Below are 19516 nucleotides of genomic sequence, written 5' to 3' on the forward strand. Positions count from 1 at the left end.
GAGCTTGGGCTCAGTCTCATCGTCTATAAAATGGGTATGACACTGATATCTGCCTTTAGGGTTGCTGTGAGATGATCTGTGTGAAAATCTGGTACAGTGTCTGGCACACTATAAGAGCTCATTGTATGGTAGTTAATCTATGTTAAGAATAGCTCCTAGTTGCAACTCCTAAGGGACTTGACTTACCTATCAGACTTCACCCCCTACATACACTGAGGGCAAAACTTCCCAAATTGTTCTACAGGTTCAAGGCAATCGCTATTAAAAACCCAGGTTCCTTTTTTGCATAAATTGACAAGAAGATCATAAAATTCACATGAAATGCAATGGAGGCAGAATAGCCAGAACAATTTTGAAAAAGAGCGAAGAATTTAGAAGATTCGTGCTTCTCAATTTCAAAAGTTACTACAGAGCTACTGTAATCAAGACAGTGGGGTACTGGCATAAGGATACACTTACTGATAAATGGAATAGAATTAAGAATCCAAAAATAAACCCTTATATTTATGGTTAGTTGATTTTCAACCAGGATACCGAAACGATTTAATGGGGAAATAGTAGTCTTTTCAAAAAATGGTGCTGGGACTGATCTTGGGTGGCCTCGGCCCGTACTGGCTTGAAGCAGGATCTCGATTCCCCAGCCAGAGATTGAAGTCAGGCCTCAGCAGTGAGAACACTGAATCCAGTCATTAGACCATCAGGGACAGTAGCCAGTGACAAGGCCCTGGCCTGTCGGCTTTGCAGAAATGAATTTCCACAGAGAGACGGAAAGTGGTGAAACAAGTGTTTATTAGGAGGAAAAGGAGTACGTGTGAATAGACACACGGGCAGGCTCAGAGACAGAGTTACACCGCGTGGTAGTTTGAATCACTTAAATGGGGCATTTCTTCCGGGTTTCCTGTGGCCAATCAATCACCTCGCTTTGCCTGGCTCTGAGTCTGTATTTGGTCTATCTCAGGGTTCTCCCCTGTGTGCGAGCACACCTCTTAACCAAGATGGATTCTAGCGAAGAGGTCTATGGGTAGGTTGACATCACTTACTATGGGGTGGCGCCTCCTCCCTTTTTGACCCCCCAAGGAGCCTTTCTGCGCTCGTGTAGTTGGGAAGGTCTCCTTGACCTCGAGAATGAGAAATATGTGGTCTCTTTATCTGTTATCTGGGCAGGGCTTAGCTCCTCCTCGCTCCTGCTATTAGCTTTGTCTTGGAGTATCTGTCCACAGGGGATCTACTCTAGCTGCTCAGCCTGGGGTCCATCTATCTCCTGCCTCAGGACAAAGTGAATATCCACAGGCAAATAAATGAAGTTGGACCCCTTCCTCATACAATATGCAAAACTTAATTTAAAATGGATCAAAGACCTAAGTATAAGAGGTAAAGCTATCAAACTCAGAGACAAACACATAGGTGTAAATCTTTGTGACCTTGGATTGAGTGATGGTTTCTTATATATGGCTGCAACAGCACAAGCAACAAAACATAAAATGGACTTCATCAAAACTAAAAACTATTGCTCTAGGCTCTGTACAGTTTGGCCTTTATAGTGCAATCAAGCACACAACACATAGGCACTGCTGTTTTTCCTGCAGTCCCTCTTTGTGAGGCATTCTCGAAGTCAACTAGAGATTGATTAAATAAACTCAAATTGGAACTTCAATATGCAAGCAGGAATTAGGATTGTGCTTTCAAAGCTCACAGATGTGTCTGGATTAGATACTACATGGTGGCTTAAGACAAGTTTGTTTTGTAATATTCTAATTGCAGTTTGTTCTGCCAGAGTCCATACCACCCTATACTACTCTTGTCAGATATAAAAAATAGAAAATAAAAACCTGTTCAACTTTAAAATTATTATGTTCAGCCAAATCGAAAATCGGAGCAGAGGCATTGAAAATAAAGGTTGGATGGTCATATCCACTATTAAAAGAAGTTTCACATCTGCATTTTTTCCTTTAGGGGAGAGTGATTTCTTGGGTCAGAGTTATTGGGGATACACAAGGAGAAGAAGTCCTAGGAGACCATAAAGACCATGGCAAAGTGGTCCAAATATCTGGTTCTGGCAGCAGCTGGGGGACAATACTGTAGAACAGCAAACTACAAATTGCTGCCTGTTTTGTTAATAAAGTTTTATTGGCACACAACTACACCCATTCATTTACATATTATGTATCGCTGAGTTTGTGCTGAAACAGCTGAATTGAGTCTTTGCAAAAGGGACGATATGGTCTGCGAAGTCCCAAATATTTACTATCTGGCCCTTTACAGAAAAAGTTTGCTGACCCCTGCTGTGTAACACCAGTACTACAGTCTGGATATCTCCATTTAGATGTCCCACAGACAAATCTAACTCAGCAGGTATAAAAATGCATGCATCTCCATAAACTTGCTCCAGCTTCAGTGTTCCCACTCCCGATTAATGGCACTACCGTCCACCAATTCACCCAAAAGAGAAGCCTCCCTCCCTTTTACCCTCTCACCCTATATATTACTTCACTTCCCATCCATCACCACATCCTGCCAATTCTACCTCCTCACTATATTTTGAATCTGAGCACATCTCTTCATTTCCACTGCCATTACCTTAGTCTGAGTCACGATCATTTTGTACAACATTGATAACAGCTTTCTAACTGGTCTTCCTGCCCCTAGTTTTGCCCACCCTCTGCCCCCAATCCATTTTCTACTCAATAATCATAGGATCTTTCTAATGTCTAAATCTGATTCTGGCACATGCATAATGATATATGCAGCTAAGATTTAATGATCCCTTACTATTTGCTACACATAGTTCTAAGTGCTTCATGTATAGTAACTGATCTTAATCCTCACATGAATCCTATATGGCAGATGCTGTTATTAACTCCATTCTTTAGATGAAGACTTTGAAGAGCAGAGAGAACCAGTGCAATCTAGCTCAAGTGTCTATAGTCTTAACTACTCTACTATACTGCTCTACACACACACACACACACACACACACACACACACACGAACCTATCATTTATGGCTTCTCATTGCTCTTAAAATGAGTCATACTATTTATAATGGCCAAAGACTATCATTTTTTTTTGAGTTGTGTAGCCCTTTATTAGCGACTAAAATAGAAGGTATCTGTTGTACAACACGGGTAGTAATTGACTATAACTGGAGATTTTTCTATTCTAATACAGATCATTTATAAATGCAATTTCTTTATTAAAAAGCTTCCACCCTTTTTGTTTGTTTGTGTACAATTTGCAAAACTATTCTGAAAGCGGAGTATATGTGCACAAGTCTGCAAGGAGTGCAAATTCAGGATACGGTAAATGCTTCACAAGTTACTTTCCAAAAACTGACTGCCACAACTGTGCCAAAGACTATCATTTTGATCTTCTGTAACCCCTGCCTACCTCTCCAGCCTCATCTCTTGCCATCCACAGCCTTGCAGTTCAAGCAGCAGTCTCCCCAGACGGCTTTACCTCCCCATACCAGTCACGCTCTTTTTCACCTCCATGCCTTTAGTCATGTTATCCCCGCTACTCTGGCTGTTTACTCTCTTCCCATCTCCTTCACTACACCTAGCCAGCTTCTACACATCCTTCAATGCTCCACTCAGGTCTTACCTGCTCCAGGAAGCCTTTGCAGAGCAGTCCGAATTTGCCCTTCCTTTGTGCTCCCATTACGCCTTGTTTTCCTATGCATTTCCATGCCCTCACTAGACTGTTTCATAACTGTCTTTTTATATATGTGTCTCCCTCACTAGACTGGGTGCTTCCAGTGCTTCTCCCATTGCATCCAAATATTTTGCTTTACCCTTCTACTTTTCTATACTTTTTTTTCTAGGACCTTTTCGTCCCAGCCTTTGGCATAAGCTATAATGCCAAGAAGAGTAGAAAGGGACTGTATGGGATTTTGTCTTTTTGTGTGTAAATGTGTGAAAAGGAGATGTGAGGACATAAGGGGGATCGTGAACATCTTTGGAGAAAATGAGATCACATGATAAAAAGACTTTAGAGCTTTCTTTTTTTTTTGTCACCTAGTAATAGTAAACTGCTTTAGGGTAGGCTAGTCCCTAAAATGGATAATGGCTCAAACACAATAGAATTATCTCAGTCATGTAACTGTCCAAGACAGATATTCTTGGTCAACAAGATAGTTCTCCTCCACATAGTCACTGAAGGACACGGGCTGACAGAAGCCCCTAGGCCACCCTGAGCTACCACACCCCACTCAGCAAGAAGGGGGAGAGAACATGGAGGAGCACACATGGGGGACATATATAGTCCAGGCCTAGAGGTGCCACTCATCATTTCTCCTCACATTCCATTATTGAGAACTTGGTCATGTGGCCACGCCTCACTGCAAGGGAGCCTGGGAGATGTAGTCCAGCCTGTGTTCAAGGAAGAAAGAATGGTTTTGGTGGGAAGTTAGTGACCTTCACAGATATACTGACAGTAAAATTGGGCTAGTTTACCTTGGGTGTTAGGTAAATGATGGAAGAATTTTATTTCCTTTGTACTAGTAAGCTGTATGGTGCAGTGCTGTTTAACCTTTCCCATGGGAAGCTGGAGTAATCAGATAGAGGCAATCTTTAAAATCATTGCTGACAGTTGAGCTCCCTATTGAGTTGCTTACCAGGAAGTAACAGCCGGAGGGTGACTTGCAATGCTGATGATCTCTTAACTATTAATCACTGACACTCTGTAGATTGCCTTTAAGTAAAATCCCAGCTGAGTTAGACACTGTCGTATAATATTGGCCCCCAAATAGCTTTGCCTCCTTTGCATGTCTAGACTAGAGAGCGTGTTAAATAAATGGCAAAGTAGCAACCTGATTCTTTGCTAGCCAACCAAGAGGTGCTCAGAACCAAAAGGGAAAAAAGAAAACATCAAAAAGGGAACTCATTTCCATTCCAAACCACAGCCACAGGCATGAGCTTATTTGCTGCCAGTTCGTGTTTGCCCAGAGTACACATTTGTTGATGACCTCATGTAAGCTAGGGGAATGAGTAAAAGTGAATCCATTTGAAATGAAACATCCCCATGATTCTCTGCTAAGAGGCATGTACATTCCCAGGAGAACTTTGTAAAACAGCTGCCCAGGCTCTACTCCCAAGGGAGGCTCATTCAGTCAGCCTGTGGTGTGACTTGGGAATTGGGATTTTTTTTTCATGTTCCCTGGATGATTCTGATGCAGAGCAAGGTTCGGGGAAGCATCTCTCTAACACAATGGGAGGGGGAATAGGGGGCCATGCCAAAGCACAAACCAGAGTGATTGATTCTGTTTAATGTATGAAACAAATAATCAACCCTAAGGAAGATCCAGTCTCCTAGCTTGACATGTAGAGCTGTCTCTGAGGTTAGACCCGTGCATGGGAGCCTGGAGATCAGGCCTCCTCTGGGGATTGGCCGTGCAGCTGGCTGTAAACTAGGAGAGCCATTATGAATGTAGACTTCCACCTGGACATCCCAGATGCCTGACTTGTTCTCTTCTTTTCCCAGTTTGTGGCCCAGCCCAACTGCCAACAGTTGCTTGCCACTCTGTGGTACGATGGCTTCCCTGGATGGCGGCGGAAACACTGGGTAGTCAAGCTTCTGACGTGCATGACCATTGGGTTCCTGTTTCCCATGCTGTCTATTGCTTATCTGATCTCACCCAGGAGCAACCTTGGGCTGTTCATCAAGAAACCCTTTATCAAGTTTATCTGCCACACAGCCTCATATCTGACCTTCCTCTTCATGCTTCTCCTGGCTTCTCAGCACATCATCAGGACGGACCTCCATGTGCAGGGGCCTCCCCCGACTGTAGTGGAATGGATGATATTGCCTTGGGTTCTCGGTGAGTCAAAGAGACCAGGAGCTATGGCCAGACTGCCTGCTGGTCCTGTCTAAAGAAACTACTGGAATAGGCAGTTGGACTGGCCCTGAATTCGGGCACCTTCCCTCTGTGCAGCGGGGTTGTCCTTTGTTGGGAGTGTCAGAAATGTGGTTCCTTCTTCCCCGGGCCCTGGCCGCTCAGCAGCACAGGGTTCACCGTGAGATTGACAGTGTACCCAAGGCTTGTTTCAGCTAACCTAACATCATCAAGGACAAGGAGGTTGTCTGTCAGTTGATTTAGAGGGAAAGCCAAGTGTTAAGTCAGGACAGGCTCAGGTAAGCTAGGCAGGGCAAGTGCTGGTCAGTCTATTCAATGCCTTCTTTCCCGTAACTGGGGTTGGGGGGGAGGGGTGGCACTTGGATCTGCTGCTTTCTTGTGACTACTCCACACAATCCCACTACTTATTCAGGGTCCACATCCTATTTGGATACTGATTTCACAACCAGAGGGAAACCTTGGGAAATTCACACAAGTCATGGTTAAAGCAGCCTTACCAGAAGCCTCCAGGCATAATTCCATTGCATTGGACCCTCCAATGCATTTCCATCCTCCAAGTCCTTGCTGCTCGAACTGTGGTCCCCAAACCAGCAACGTCAGCATCATCTGGGAACCTGTGAGACATGCAGAATCTCAAGTCTCACCCTGGGTCTGTGGAATCAGAATCTGCATGATCCCCGGTAGATTCACGCGTATTTTAAAGTCTGAGACTCACTGCTTTAGACCACAGCCACGCCTTTTACTGCTTTCCACATTCCAAGGCTAAAGAAACATCTATGCCATCAGGCAGAATTCCATGAAACCCACACGCGATGAGAGGAGAGAGGAGAAAAGAGGATTCTAAATTATTCTGGGCCCCATAGCCTAGCTTCAGTCCCAACATCCAGTACTTTGGACCCTGGCCAGCTTTTGCTCACCTCAAAGCTCATTGAGAAGTTTTCCCTCTAGCACATAGTGGAAACTAAGGACTATGGGATAATATTGACCTAATTAATTCATTGATGAAATTACCCCTACTCTAAAATGGGAAGAGGGTAGAATCAAACGCCCTGAATTGCAACAACATTCCAGTAACTGTGGTAACAATGTAAAAGTGAGTAGTATCCAGAAAATTATAACATATAGGCATCTTTAGGTAAAGCCTATCCTTGGCAAGTTCAAGACAGGGAGGTGAGGTAGTAAAGAAAGAAGAAAGTTATTACTATCTCTAGGGGCTCCACTGACCCCCAATTCATTCATTGATTTCCTCTTTCTTCATTTGGGAGAATCCTGCTATGATGTCTAGTCTGACGCTGTGAAGAAATAAACCTTTTGCCTCCATTCTTCAGGTTTCATTTGGGGGGAGATTAAGGAAATGTGGGATGGTGGATTTACTGAATACATCCATGATTGGTGGAACCTGATGGATTTTGCAATGAACTCACTCTACCTGGCAACTATTTCCTTGAAGATCGTGGCCTATGTCAAGGTAACTTGGAATGTTCGCCATTTTTCTTAAACAATGATTTTGGTTACATTAAGCTGTAGCTGTGGGAGCATAAAAAGTTTAGGAGGAAAGTGCTGATGACAGTTCAGTCCATGTGGAAAAGTACCATAAAACAGACATTCTTTCAGTGGTTTGTAAGCAGTGTCCACCTAACCAAAGAAAGTGGAGAATGGAGCAATTTGCAAATGAGTTCTTAGCTTCTTCAACTCTGACAGTCATCCATCTCAATTAGCGTTTACGTCCTTTCTACAATGTCCTCGCCAAGAAGATTGCCCACTGATGCTTGCACAGGGCAGAGACTAGGAAATTCACTGAATTTCCAGAAGCCTCTCTCAATACTTGTCACTTCATTAAAAAGTGCTACTTTGTATTTTTCTAATACTATTCTCCCTGTGACACATCCATTAGTAATCCTTCCTCCCTGTAGGGTCAAATGGAATGGGGCTGTTCCTTCTCCATAAAGGGCTTCCAATATGAAGTCATCTCTCCCTAACCCGCTGAGCTGTCTCTTCCCAGAGCTAAATATTCACACTTCCCTCAAGTGTTCTTCATTGGATAGGGAGCAGAACCCTAGAATCACATCACTTCCACCACCAGGATGATCATTCAAGCTGTTATGAATCCCGCCTTTCGAGTATCACCCAATCTATGTCTCTCTACGAATCTAGATCTCACACACACACACACACACACACACCCCACCTTGATGTTGTCCCTGCACAATGTACAGCCTGAATTATCCTGAAAAACAGCTTCATGTCCAACACCTCATGCTGGGTAGTCACAGGCTCTGAGTTCAAGTTTAGTGCTCATTAGATAATGGAATGGCTGTGCTCCCTATACCCTGAATTGAACTGCTCCAGCGTGAGAAAGGCTGACAATCCCATCTCCAAGATTGTCTAGTCAGTCATGCTTTTTGGCACTAAATCCCACATGAAGGAGTTTTAGAATGGGAATATGGCTGTCCCCCAAATCGCCAACTTAGTTTATTTTTATATCCCTAATATGCATATTGCATAAATTTTAAGACCTTTGGAGTTAGTTACATGGAGCGTGAATATTGAATGCAGTCCTGAAACATTTTTGAAAGCCTTTGAGTATGCTTTCACTGGTGGTGATCGTTTAACACATACTTACAACTTCGTTACAAGAAAAAGCTGGTAAGGAAAATGTTTGAATCTCTGGTTAATGTGCCTGGATGAAATCCATGTCATTCTGGCACTCTGCTGACTAAGTAACACTGTTTGCCTGAAAAAAAAATTCTTCGTTTGGCAGCGGTATTTATATCCTGAAGGGACAATAAATTATCAATCTAGAAATTGGTGGGTTCTGCTTAAACAGGAAAGTTTAGAATAAATGATCAAAAGGATTAACCCTTGGGGATGTGAAAATGTGTCAACAGATGCCCAACGTTAGTTAATCACATAACCTGTCCAATTTCACTGGCAAGCCTTCCAAGGACCAGATACTTCCCCACCATAGGCTGTAAGGATAAATCAGCTCCACTAAGCTGAGTAAATGCCCCTCAACTGACATTTAACCCAAAAAACGACATTTACCAAGAAGTTAGAGTCCTTCTCAAGAAAGGAGAATTTACCAAGCAAGACATTCCACATGCAGACTGGATTTGCATTGAGAAATTATCAATGGGCAGTCTGGTCCACGCTTGCACAGAGGCACACCAGTCTGAAATAAACTTCTCCAAGTAGGCTGAGCCAACCTCTACGAGGTAAAGACACAGGGCTGGTCCCCAGGCCCTTTGAAAAATTTCAGATCACTATTGTACTGAGGCAGTACAGAAGCACCATGGCATAAACTGGCCTTAAGAAAATCCTTCATTAGAGTGAAAAACTAGTCAACAGTATATATACTCCACCTCACATTATTTTGCTTTTGAGTTCACCCCGCTTTGAAAAGCATAGAGGCCAATTTTCAAGCTGCATTCCATCCCAAAGAATATAAGAAAAATCACCTGCCTCCCAATATCACTAACTCAAGAGTCAGGAAACGTAAATGTAATCCCTGCTCTGATATTTATGAGCTAGATTAGCTGGATTACCACAGGCCATCCTTCTACCTCTCTGAGCCTCAGACACTGCCTCTGAAAAATAAAACTGGACTAGATCAATGGATTTCAGGCTTTGAATTGTTTTCCATGGAACCACATCTTGAAATTAAAACTTATGCAGAACTTGAATATATTAAGGAGCTCAAAGGAATGAATTTGAATCGAGGAATGAATCTTCCAGGCCTCCTCTTTGGTTTCCACAGTAGCCACCAGGTGCTTCCACTGAACCCTCAGGCTTGAAGGAACGCAATTTGAAAACCATTTGCGTTTGATCAGGGGTCAGCAAACTATGATCTGCAGGCCAAATTGGGGCCACTGCCACATCTGTTTGTTTATGTATTGCCTGTTAGTTCTAAAAGGAAAGAGTTGAGTAGTTGCCACAGGGACCATATAGTCCACAAAGCCAAAAATATGTACTAGCTGGCCCTTGTCAGAAAAAGTCTGCTGACCTCTACGTAGGCTAAACGAGCTCCAAGTTTATTCCCTGCTATCATATTCTATAATATCTTTCTCCAAAAATATACATGCAAAGCATAGATTTGCCACGAGAATCACCTTTCACACTTTTGACTGTCCTGCAAATCCAAACTCACCAGCCCATGGGCAGAAGACTTCCCTGTGGTTACAGGTGTGCCTGTGGAGAAAGAAAACCCTAAATTATGAGTTATGCATGTTCCAGTTGAGAGTACTTAGTTTTAAAATACAGGTCTGTTTTGTTATCAGCAAAGGATCTGCATCTTTCACATAGACCACCAAACCTGTAAAGGCCTACCTAACATATGTGCTGTGATATCAACTATCATATATGTAATATTTAACGGAAATAGTGCTAGACTGAGTGTGCAGAGACCTGAGTTTTGGTCCTGGCTCTGCCACCAACTTGCTGTGTGACCTTAAGCAACTCACTCTGCCTCTCTGGATTTCAGCTCCTCCACTTGTAAAACAGGCATAACAATGTCCACCCCTCACAACGATGCAGCAAATGTTTTCTTTAGAAAGAAAAACAGAGAGATACAAGATTTGGCCAAGAGTGTGTAAGACCAATTGGCCACCCCAAGTCTATTTGAAACAGAAGCAAGTTTTCTCCAAACTCCTCTGACAGTGAAGAATATTGGATACACACAATGATTTTAACAACACCAGTTTCCTCAGTTGTTGGAAGCGAAGCACATTTTAGAAATGCTAACAATATAATTTGGCCCTCGATGCAACATTTTCTCAGGAAAGTTGTTTACATTTAGTCCTGAGAAATTGTGATATTTAGATGAGTGCTCAAGGCAATATGCTTCAGATTGAATTCCAGGCAAAATCTACTTCTGTCTTGGGGAAGGTAAAAAGCAATTTCTTATATTTCCATAACACCTCCCCTTATGGAGTACACAGACGTTCACATATGGATACATAATCACAGACATGTGCAGTGGGTAGGAGTAGATATTATCCTCATTCTCTGGTGAAACTGAGAGAGAGAGAGGCAGTTTTAAGCGACAAAGCCCGAATTGGAGCTCAGGCCTCACGTCGAAGCCATCTTTCCACGAGGCGACCTCTAATGTTCCGGGAGCTGAAAGCTCAGGCAAGACTGAAAAATGGGCAGCCAACCCCAGAAATCCTGGCTCTTCCCCTTCTTCAACCCCTGGTTCTTCATTTGTGCTAGAGGGACATCGCAATTTGTAAGACTGTCAAAGGAACAATAAAATACATCCATACACCACTGTGCGGACAGTACTAAATTTACTACCTGGAAGGTTGACGTGCCATTTGTTATAGTACGGGAGAAAAGCGTATTGGCAGAAAACTCTGAGTAATGACCCTCTAAGGATGCTCTATCAGCCCCAAACTGCAGTCAGCAGGGAAGTCAACATGAACACTGCACACTGAGGAGACTGAACCTGTCGCTTGTCCTTCAGTAACTACAAGTCGTCTGCAGTGCTCAGAACAAAATGGCGGATTGGGTAGGAAAGTTGATTTGAAATCTCATTAGGAAGCAGAGTGATTTGGGCATACCTGTGGCTCTGTTTCAGGGACACTTCTCAACAATCCGGTCAACTCACACTTCAAAAATGTCTGTTGATAAACTACAGGTGGTTACTCCAGATAATTGCTCTGAAATTCATTTTTCTACATCTATGTGCTGGGTATATATTTCGATGAGAGTGGGAGGACGAGTGTTATTAGCATCGTGTATTGATTGGGTGGGAAAAAAAGACAAATAGTGCCAATCACGGGGGGAGCTGTTGTATAAATGAATGCTTGATGCTTACTTTCGAAGGGAGAAAAGAGGGGAAAGTTTTCTAAATGCTCGCTGTGCCTCTCATCTTGTGCACTTGTTGTTTCTTCCAGTATAATGGTTCTCGTCCAAGGGAAGAATGGGAAATGTGGCACCCAACTCTGATTGCAGAAGCTCTCTTTGCGATATCCAACATTTTAAGTTCGTTGCGTCTCATATCCCTCTTCACAGCCAACTCCCACTTAGGGCCTCTGCAGATCTCTTTGGGGCGCATGTTGCTTGATATCCTCAAATTCCTCTTTATCTACTGCCTGGTACTGCTGGCTTTTGCCAATGGATTGAACCAGCTTTACTTTTATTATGAGACCAGAGCAATCGATGAGCCCAACAACTGCAAGGGGATCCGATGCGAGAAACAGAACAATGCCTTCTCCACGTAAGACTCCCCGCTTTCCTCTTCTGCCTTTTGTCTGCTTTCTCCTTCTTTGCCCTATTTTCCGTCCACAGCTTCATCACTGCCCCTTGACAGTGCATGCAGAGCTCACTTACGGATCAACCCGAAGGGTCTGAAGTGAAGGAAGGTTCTTCCCTCCCCGCAGGGGACCAGGACAGGAAGTAGAGTTAGGTGAGGGAGGAAAGAGACAAACACACAGGGGCTCCCAGGAACTCATCTAAAGGGTTAGTTCTGAACTATTTTGGTCACATCCCATATTTTTAAAGGAATTCATGGGAAGGGGTAAATAATTCCTCTCTCAAAAAAGCATCACTAACCAAGGAAATGAAGCGGCAAGGCTATACCTCTCGACAAGCGATTGCCAAAGCTAATGTAACTGTTCTGAATCAAGAACAAAGAAAAAGGGAGAGTGCAAAATTATCTGAATGCACCTTGTGATGTTGTGATTAATAATAAGAAATATGTATTTGCCCTTTGTCTCCGAAAAGCCTTGGAATTTCCTAAGTGATGAGAACAACAAAGGTGTCTTTGGCTGTGTTAACAAAGTGACTTTTGGACCTCACCTAAGGATGGGGGCCGGTTACCCCCATGTGATTAGAGGGTTGGAACATTCAGTCTCACCCCTGCACCTTCAAGGGAGGGGAGAGGGACTGGAAATTGAGTTCATTTACCAATGGCCAATGATTTAATCAACCGTGACTATGTAATGAACCCTCCATAAAAACCCAAAAGGACAGGGTTCAGAGAGCTTCCAAGTTGGTGAGCACGTGGAGATTTGGGGAGAGTGGGTGATCAGAGAGGGCAGGGAAGCTCTGCAACCCCGCACATACCTTGCCGTATGCATGTTCTATCTGGCTGTTTCTGAGTTGTATCCTTTTATAATAAACCAGTAATCTAGTCATTTCAATGTTTCTCTGAGTTTTGTTAGGTACTCAAAGCCAAGGAGAGGGCTGTGGGAAGCTCTGATCTATAGCCAGCTGGTCAGAAGCACAGGGGACAACCTGGACTTGTAATTAGCATCTGGGAATGGGGGAAAGGGGAGCAGTCTTGTGGGACTGAGCTCTGAATCCATGGAATCTGACGTTATCTCCCAGGAGTGTCAGAATTGAGTTGACCTGTAGGACACCCAACTGGTGTCAGAGAATTGGTGATATGGGGGAAAATTTCTCCCCATACCCACAGGTTGGAATTGAGTTAAGATCGCTTAGGTGGTGTCAGAGCAATGGGATTTGCTAGAACAGCCCTGGCTCACGGAAACATGTGGTTTGGGAAGAGAAAAATAAATAAGAGGGCAGGGGGATGACGAATCTTTGATTCCTAGATGCAGAAGAGACAGGCTAAAAGTAAGATGAGAGTCAGCTCAACTTCTGGGGTTAAATTAAGGTTTCAGGTGGGCCAAAAGGCACCAAGCAGTGGCTGGAAATGTCTCCTTTTCCCACTTGGGACACAGGAGACAGCTCATGACTCTCTGTCCATGAGTCCACTGCCTCTGGACCTATGGAACCCCTGTGCCTTTTCTTTGTAAACCCAACACCTACTTCTCTAGGACCTTTAAGCTTCCAGAATGGCTTTTATTTTCTCACAAATCACTGTTGGGGAAGCAGACAAGAGAAAGAAAATAAGCACATGTCAGGAAAAGCGTTGGGTTCCAGGAGCAGTCCTGAGCTTACCCCGGACTCAGTGTCCTACACCTTGTCCATCTCTAGCCTCTGTTCTGGAGAAAGCCAGTCATCTGGTAATCACAGCAATTACCCCCAAGGTCGTGAGAGATTCTTAGTCATTAAATTGAGATACAATTTTCCCCCTTAACTCTATAAACTAGGGCAGATCAATGGACTCAGACATTCTCGAAATGTGTTAAATAACAAAGGCCAGGGGGAAAAAAAAGGGTTTCTGCCTGACCCCAAGTTGCACCAATAGAGAGGGGAAAAAGCAATGCAATGTAGCCTACCCTTATTATTTGCCTCTAGCAGCATTTCCTAAAATGGATGACAGATAACCACAGTTCACAGGGATATGAATAGACATGAAAACAAGATCTCTGATCAAGTGAGTTTTGGAAATGCTGGGACAAATTTAAGAAGGTTTCTCCACTGCAGGGCTTCTCAGAGATTTTCCATTGTGAATCTACAGTAAAGGGAGAGGTTTTCCCAAATGTATTGACCAAGATGCTATTCCCGTGAATAAAGTTTGGAAAATGTTGACTCGCCGCGTTGCCCATTTTATAGCACCCACCCCGTCCACTAGGCCACACTCCCTCCCTCTCCTCCCAGAACTCAGGGCAAAATCTTGGATGGGGAAACCAGACTTATGTGAAAGGGGAAAAGAGGCCAAAATGGGATGACAAAGAGATAGTGCCATTTTGGTGAAGCCAACCAGGAGTGGACAAAGGCAACTGGTCACCTCGCTAGTGCCTCTTGACTAGGAACTGCTTCCTCTCCTGCATTAGTCTAGAGACAGAACTCACATCAACCTGTTTTCAACACAAAGAGCAATTTTGTAGTGGCTTGAGCACCAGGAGACTGTATCTGTTCCCATCAAAGCATTCGACAGAATTGCACACCTGAATGCAAGGCGCCTTCCGGGAGGCCAGGTCCCTGCCAATTACCCTCTCACGTGAACTCTGCTGAGGAAGTTTATGAAATGCCTCCTTGTAAGTCTGTAGTGATTATTAACACCCCTGTTGCCAACTGACATTTGCTCTCATCACTTGCCCAGCAGGGACAATTGACAAGTATGGGCACCTGTAGTACATGAAGTTATCTCTTGGGGTGTCAGGTATAAAGAAGCATTGTCATGCTGGGGGCAAATCAGCAGTAATGTTACCTTAACTTCCCTTCTAGGTGTTGATTTCTTTTTTCCTCCACAGAAGTCTGACTCAGATTTATGTTTTCCTTTAAATGCCTCAACTCAGGCATTTATAATACCTGCTAAAATACATGCTACTTAGAGCGTCAGAAAGACTCTGTTTTTAGAGAAGGGGAAAAGGGAGCTTGTTAACAGATCTGACGTAAACTATGGCATCTGCTTGCTGTCACACTTTTCCTTCTGATTCTCCAGAGATGTCATTGCTATTCTTCTGCTTAAAAAAGAAAAATTTTTCTGGGCACACAATTCAGGGGGACCTTGGTATCCTTGCTGACAACCACATGACAGTACTGTGGGTGGTTTGAGTTCAGTATTCAATACTGGCCTTCATCCACTGTTGAGAGCAATTGGGAAGGCATCCTTCGGCGGGCACGGGGCTTGGGAAGAAACAGGGCGGAAGTGGCAAAAAGCTAACTTGGTGGTGCTGTTTCTCCTTCTGAGGTCCTGACCCTCAACTCCAGATGCCTCCTGAACACATCTGGCTGTGCCGCAGGCCTCTCAAACACAACATCCGCAACTAAATTCCTTATCTCTATAGCCCCACCCCAAACCCACTTCCCTCTTAATTCCTCATCTCATTCAATGACACCAGGCAGACTCCTAGGAGTCATCTGGGACTCTCCCCCTCTCCCCCAAGCAACACATCCTGTCTCACACTCACTTCCTGAAGATCTCTTAAACCCATCCTCTGTACACACACACACACACACAACCCACTGTCTTGGTTCAGGCCTAAACCATCTCCCCCCAAAACTGCTGGGTCTTAAGTGGTCTTAAGTGGTCTCCCTGCCTCCAGTCTTGTTTCCCCCGCAAACGATTTCCCACCCACCACACAGAAGTTTCTAAATACTAGTCTTATCTTGTCGCCCCCTGGTCTCATGCCTGCCTGGTATCTGTATATTCTCCAGCAGAAAATTCTCCTCTTTCCTATAGCTCACAGGGCCTGGGAATCTGGACCCCGCCTCTCACGCCTCTCACTCCTCTCCTCCGTAGTCAACGTCTTGCTCTTCCCAACTTCAGGAGAGCATCTCGGCCCTACAGGCCTTTGTATGTGACATGCCACTCCCTCTGCCTGGAATGCCCAACCCCACCTGGCCAGCCTCGACAACTCTCATGCATCCTTCAAGCATCTGCCAAAGCCTCACCTGCTGTTTTAAGGCTTTTCTTACCCACTCCGACCCCACTCTCAGATACAGTCTCCTTCTGTGTCTCCCATGGCATTCTAAGTCCATCTCCATTATAATAGATAACCTATAATAATAAAGATACTAGTAATAATAATAATGTAATAGATAACATATTTTAGTCATTTGTTGTCTCTTACCCACCAGACTGAGACCCCCATTTTAGAGGCCTTGCTCCTACCATAGACATAAAGGGGTTCAACATGCCCATTGAACAACTGAATGAAAGGATGAATTCTAGTAGCAATCCTATCTTTAGTTCTAGAAGAATCACTTCTGCTTCTGCCCCCCTCACATGGCTAAAGTATCTAGCCAGCTCTGTCACTCTACTGATCCACTTGCTGTCAGAGAAAGCCCTTGGCCTTTCTCCTACCTCCCTCATCCTGTACGTGGGCACTTGGCCAGAGAACAAAGTTCTACATTGATCCCTACTAAACTTCATCTTGTTAGTTCCAGCCCCTTGCTCCAAGCTGTTGAAATCTTGCTGAATCTTGATTCTGTCGTCCACTCTATTAGCTGTCTCTCCCAGTCTTGTATCGTCTGAAGATCTAAAAAGCTTGCCACCTATTCTCATCCAAAGCATTGATAAAACTGTCACTCAGGCTTGGTATTCGCTGGGTGGAATACTGGGTGGCTATTAAAATTACATTTATGAAATGTGTGATTTTTAACACATTTTTGACCGGAGATGTATTACGGCCCCAGGTGTTAGTTTCTGCAAAAATGCCCCGGTCAGTAACGTGTTAAAAACACAGAAATTGTACACACTATGATTGCAACTAACATAACTGCAACTAGATACGCAAATGAGTGACCATCTACAAAGGCAATAAAGAAACGTGAAACAACAAGGTTGGATTTAGGTGGGAGGTTAATAAAAGTCATAAAAATAGCATATTTGCTGAGTGCTAGGTCCAGGCACTATTAAAAAAATGAGCCTGACATGAATTAACTCATTTAATCTTCACAATCATGCTCTGAGGTAGGCACTATTATTATTGCCCATTTTACAGATTGAGAAATTAGGGTACAAAGCAGTTAAGCAGACTGCTCCCAGTCACAAAGGTGCTAGTGACAGAGTCAGGATTTCAATCCAGGCATACAAGTTCCAGTCTGTGCTTGTATCCAGGGGTGCAAGTGTGAGACTGATTTTGTAAAGGTATGCAAAATTAGTTGTGTGAAGTTGCAATGATCATGAATATACGTAAAGCTGAAGAGGACAGAGCCATGACCTAGCAGATCACTTGGGACCTCCTTGTAAACCATCATCATTCATTTGTGGCTATTTCTACTTAACCAATGGTGATTTCTCTACCCAACATTCAGCCCATATTTTCCCATCTTATTTATATGGATACAAACTCAGTCCCCATCAAAGGCTCTTCTTTTTGTTCTGACCAGGTTTTAAAGGTCCTTATTGAGTATCTCGGCTTTTTCTCCTAATTTCAGTTCATAGCCTTCCTGCTGTTGTTATCACGGGAAGGGCGCCACTCATTCATACGTTCCTTACTTATGTGCTTCTATAATCTTTTATAGATTTATTCAACATTTACTCAGCAACTCCTATGTGCCAGGCAATGAGGATAGTGAGTAAATGGCATCCTTATCCTCAAGAAGTTCATAGTCTAATGGAGAACACAAGTGAACAATCAGAATAGCCACATTTTTAATGCTTACTATATGCCGAGCACTGTGCCGAGTGTGTTACATGCAGTACTTTATGTGATTTAAAAAAAAAAAAAAAAGGTGGTTAAGTGTTTGGACTCCAGAGTCAGAAGAGCTGGGTATAAATCCTACCTCTGCCATTTTCTGCCTGTGTGACCACTCTGTGCCTCAGTTTCTCATCTGAAAAAAAAAAAAAGAATAGTAGCTACTTCATAGGGTTATTTTGAGAATCAAATATTACAATGTGTGCCTGGCACATGGTAAGAGCACAATAAATGATAACAGTTAGTATTTATCCTACAAATGACCATTTTAGAGATGAGGAAACTTGAAGTTTAAAGAGGCTGTGCCACTTTCCCAAAGTCATATGGTTAATAAGTAAAGGTGTCTCAAGTTTGCTCTTAGCCACTCGCCTCTCTTGCCTCTACAGCATGACATGTGCCTTTATGGACTAAGGCTGGGCTGCTATGGGAGAATAAAAGAGGATCATCTAACCCCTCCTTGTAGGAAAGGAGTCAGGGGAAACTTCTAAAGGAGGTGGGGCTTCAGCTGAGCCTGGAAGGTCAAACAAGAGTTGGGCAGAGAAGGAGACAGGACAGAATTAGAGACTAGAGGTTGGGAGTAGGGTGGGAGCACTCCAACCAGAGTTAGAAGCTTGTCAAAGGCAGGATGAAATGAGAAATTGCAGGTCTGGGAAACTGCAAAATGGGTAGGGATAACCAAAGAGATGACCATGCCTTTGCTCCATGTGTGTTACCAGCACAGCTTGTGAAAGGATGATGGCACTGCTTTCTCCCAAGGAGCCTTTCTCTTCTGGTACATCCTCCAGTTCTTCACTGGTCAGAATGAAGTCCAGAGGGGTAAATCTTCTCCATACTCCTGCTACCTTCTTTTCTTTTTTTTAATATTTATTTATTTTAGTTTTGGCTGCATTGGGTCTTCGTTGCCGTGTGCTGGCTTTCTCTAGTTGCGGTGAGCGGGGGCTACTCTTCGTTGTGGTGCGCAGGCTTCTCACTGCAGTGGCTTCTCTTGTTGCAGAGCAAGGGCTCTAGGCGCGCGGGCTTCAGTAGTTGTGGCTCACGGGCTCTAGAGTGCAGGCTCAGTAGTTGTGGCGCACGGGCTTAGTTGCTTTGTGGCTTGTGGGATCTTCCCAGACCAGGGCTCGAACCCATGTCCCCTGCATTGGCAGGCGGATTCTTAACCACTGCACCACCAGGGAAGTCCCTCCTGCTACCTTTTGAAAGATTAAATCCTCATCTCAAAGACAAGACTTTCAGCAAGGGACATGAGAACTACAGTTCCCATCTCTATTCTACTGAGCAGCTCTTAGCTTTGTGATCTATTTATGGATGGCTCCCAACATGCACAAATCCCCCTTAACCAGATGGTATGGATTTGTCTTCCCAACAGTTAATATCAAGTCTTCTTGAATCTTTGTATCTTCACTTTGTGCCCCTTGTTGAGCTAGCAAGTTCCATATGTTTGCTGACTCTCTGCTAAATAAAAATGGACTGACTGTTTTCTCTCAGGTCATCTCCTTTAAAATCAGAATAACATTCCTTTGGCATTAGGGTCTGCATTTAGGTCAACAAGTCTTTCTATCCCTGTGATAATCGTATTATGGACCTGACCACCAAGTACCCCTAGGTAATGGCCCTTTCCCTGTGAATTCAACTGAGTCTAGAAGCCTAGAAGACAGAGCTTCCTATAGATG

At 43.8% G+C, this 19516-nt stretch overlaps 1 protein-coding gene across 1 annotated transcript in view; it reads left to right on the top strand.

The window, feature by feature from the left end:
* The window catches only part of TRPC5 (transient receptor potential cation channel subfamily C member 5), a 133674-nt gene that overhangs the window by 72910 nt on the left and 41248 nt on the right, over positions 1 to 19516 (top strand). Inside the window, exons 3-5 of the mRNA XM_022556737.2 lie at positions 5478 to 5814; positions 7179 to 7318; positions 11745 to 12067. Of these exons, the coding sequence (XP_022412445.2) occupies positions 5478 to 5814; positions 7179 to 7318; positions 11745 to 12067 (800 nt within the window). The remainder of the gene's footprint in view (positions 1 to 5477; positions 5815 to 7178; positions 7319 to 11744; positions 12068 to 19516) is intronic.

Source organism: Delphinapterus leucas, chromosome X, assembly GCF_059928025.1.
Source record: "Delphinapterus leucas isolate spDelLeu-1000000601 "Yukka" chromosome X, BTC_Dleu_Yukka2, whole genome shotgun sequence".
NCBI classification, from domain to species: Eukaryota; Metazoa; Chordata; class Mammalia; order Artiodactyla; family Monodontidae; genus Delphinapterus; species Delphinapterus leucas.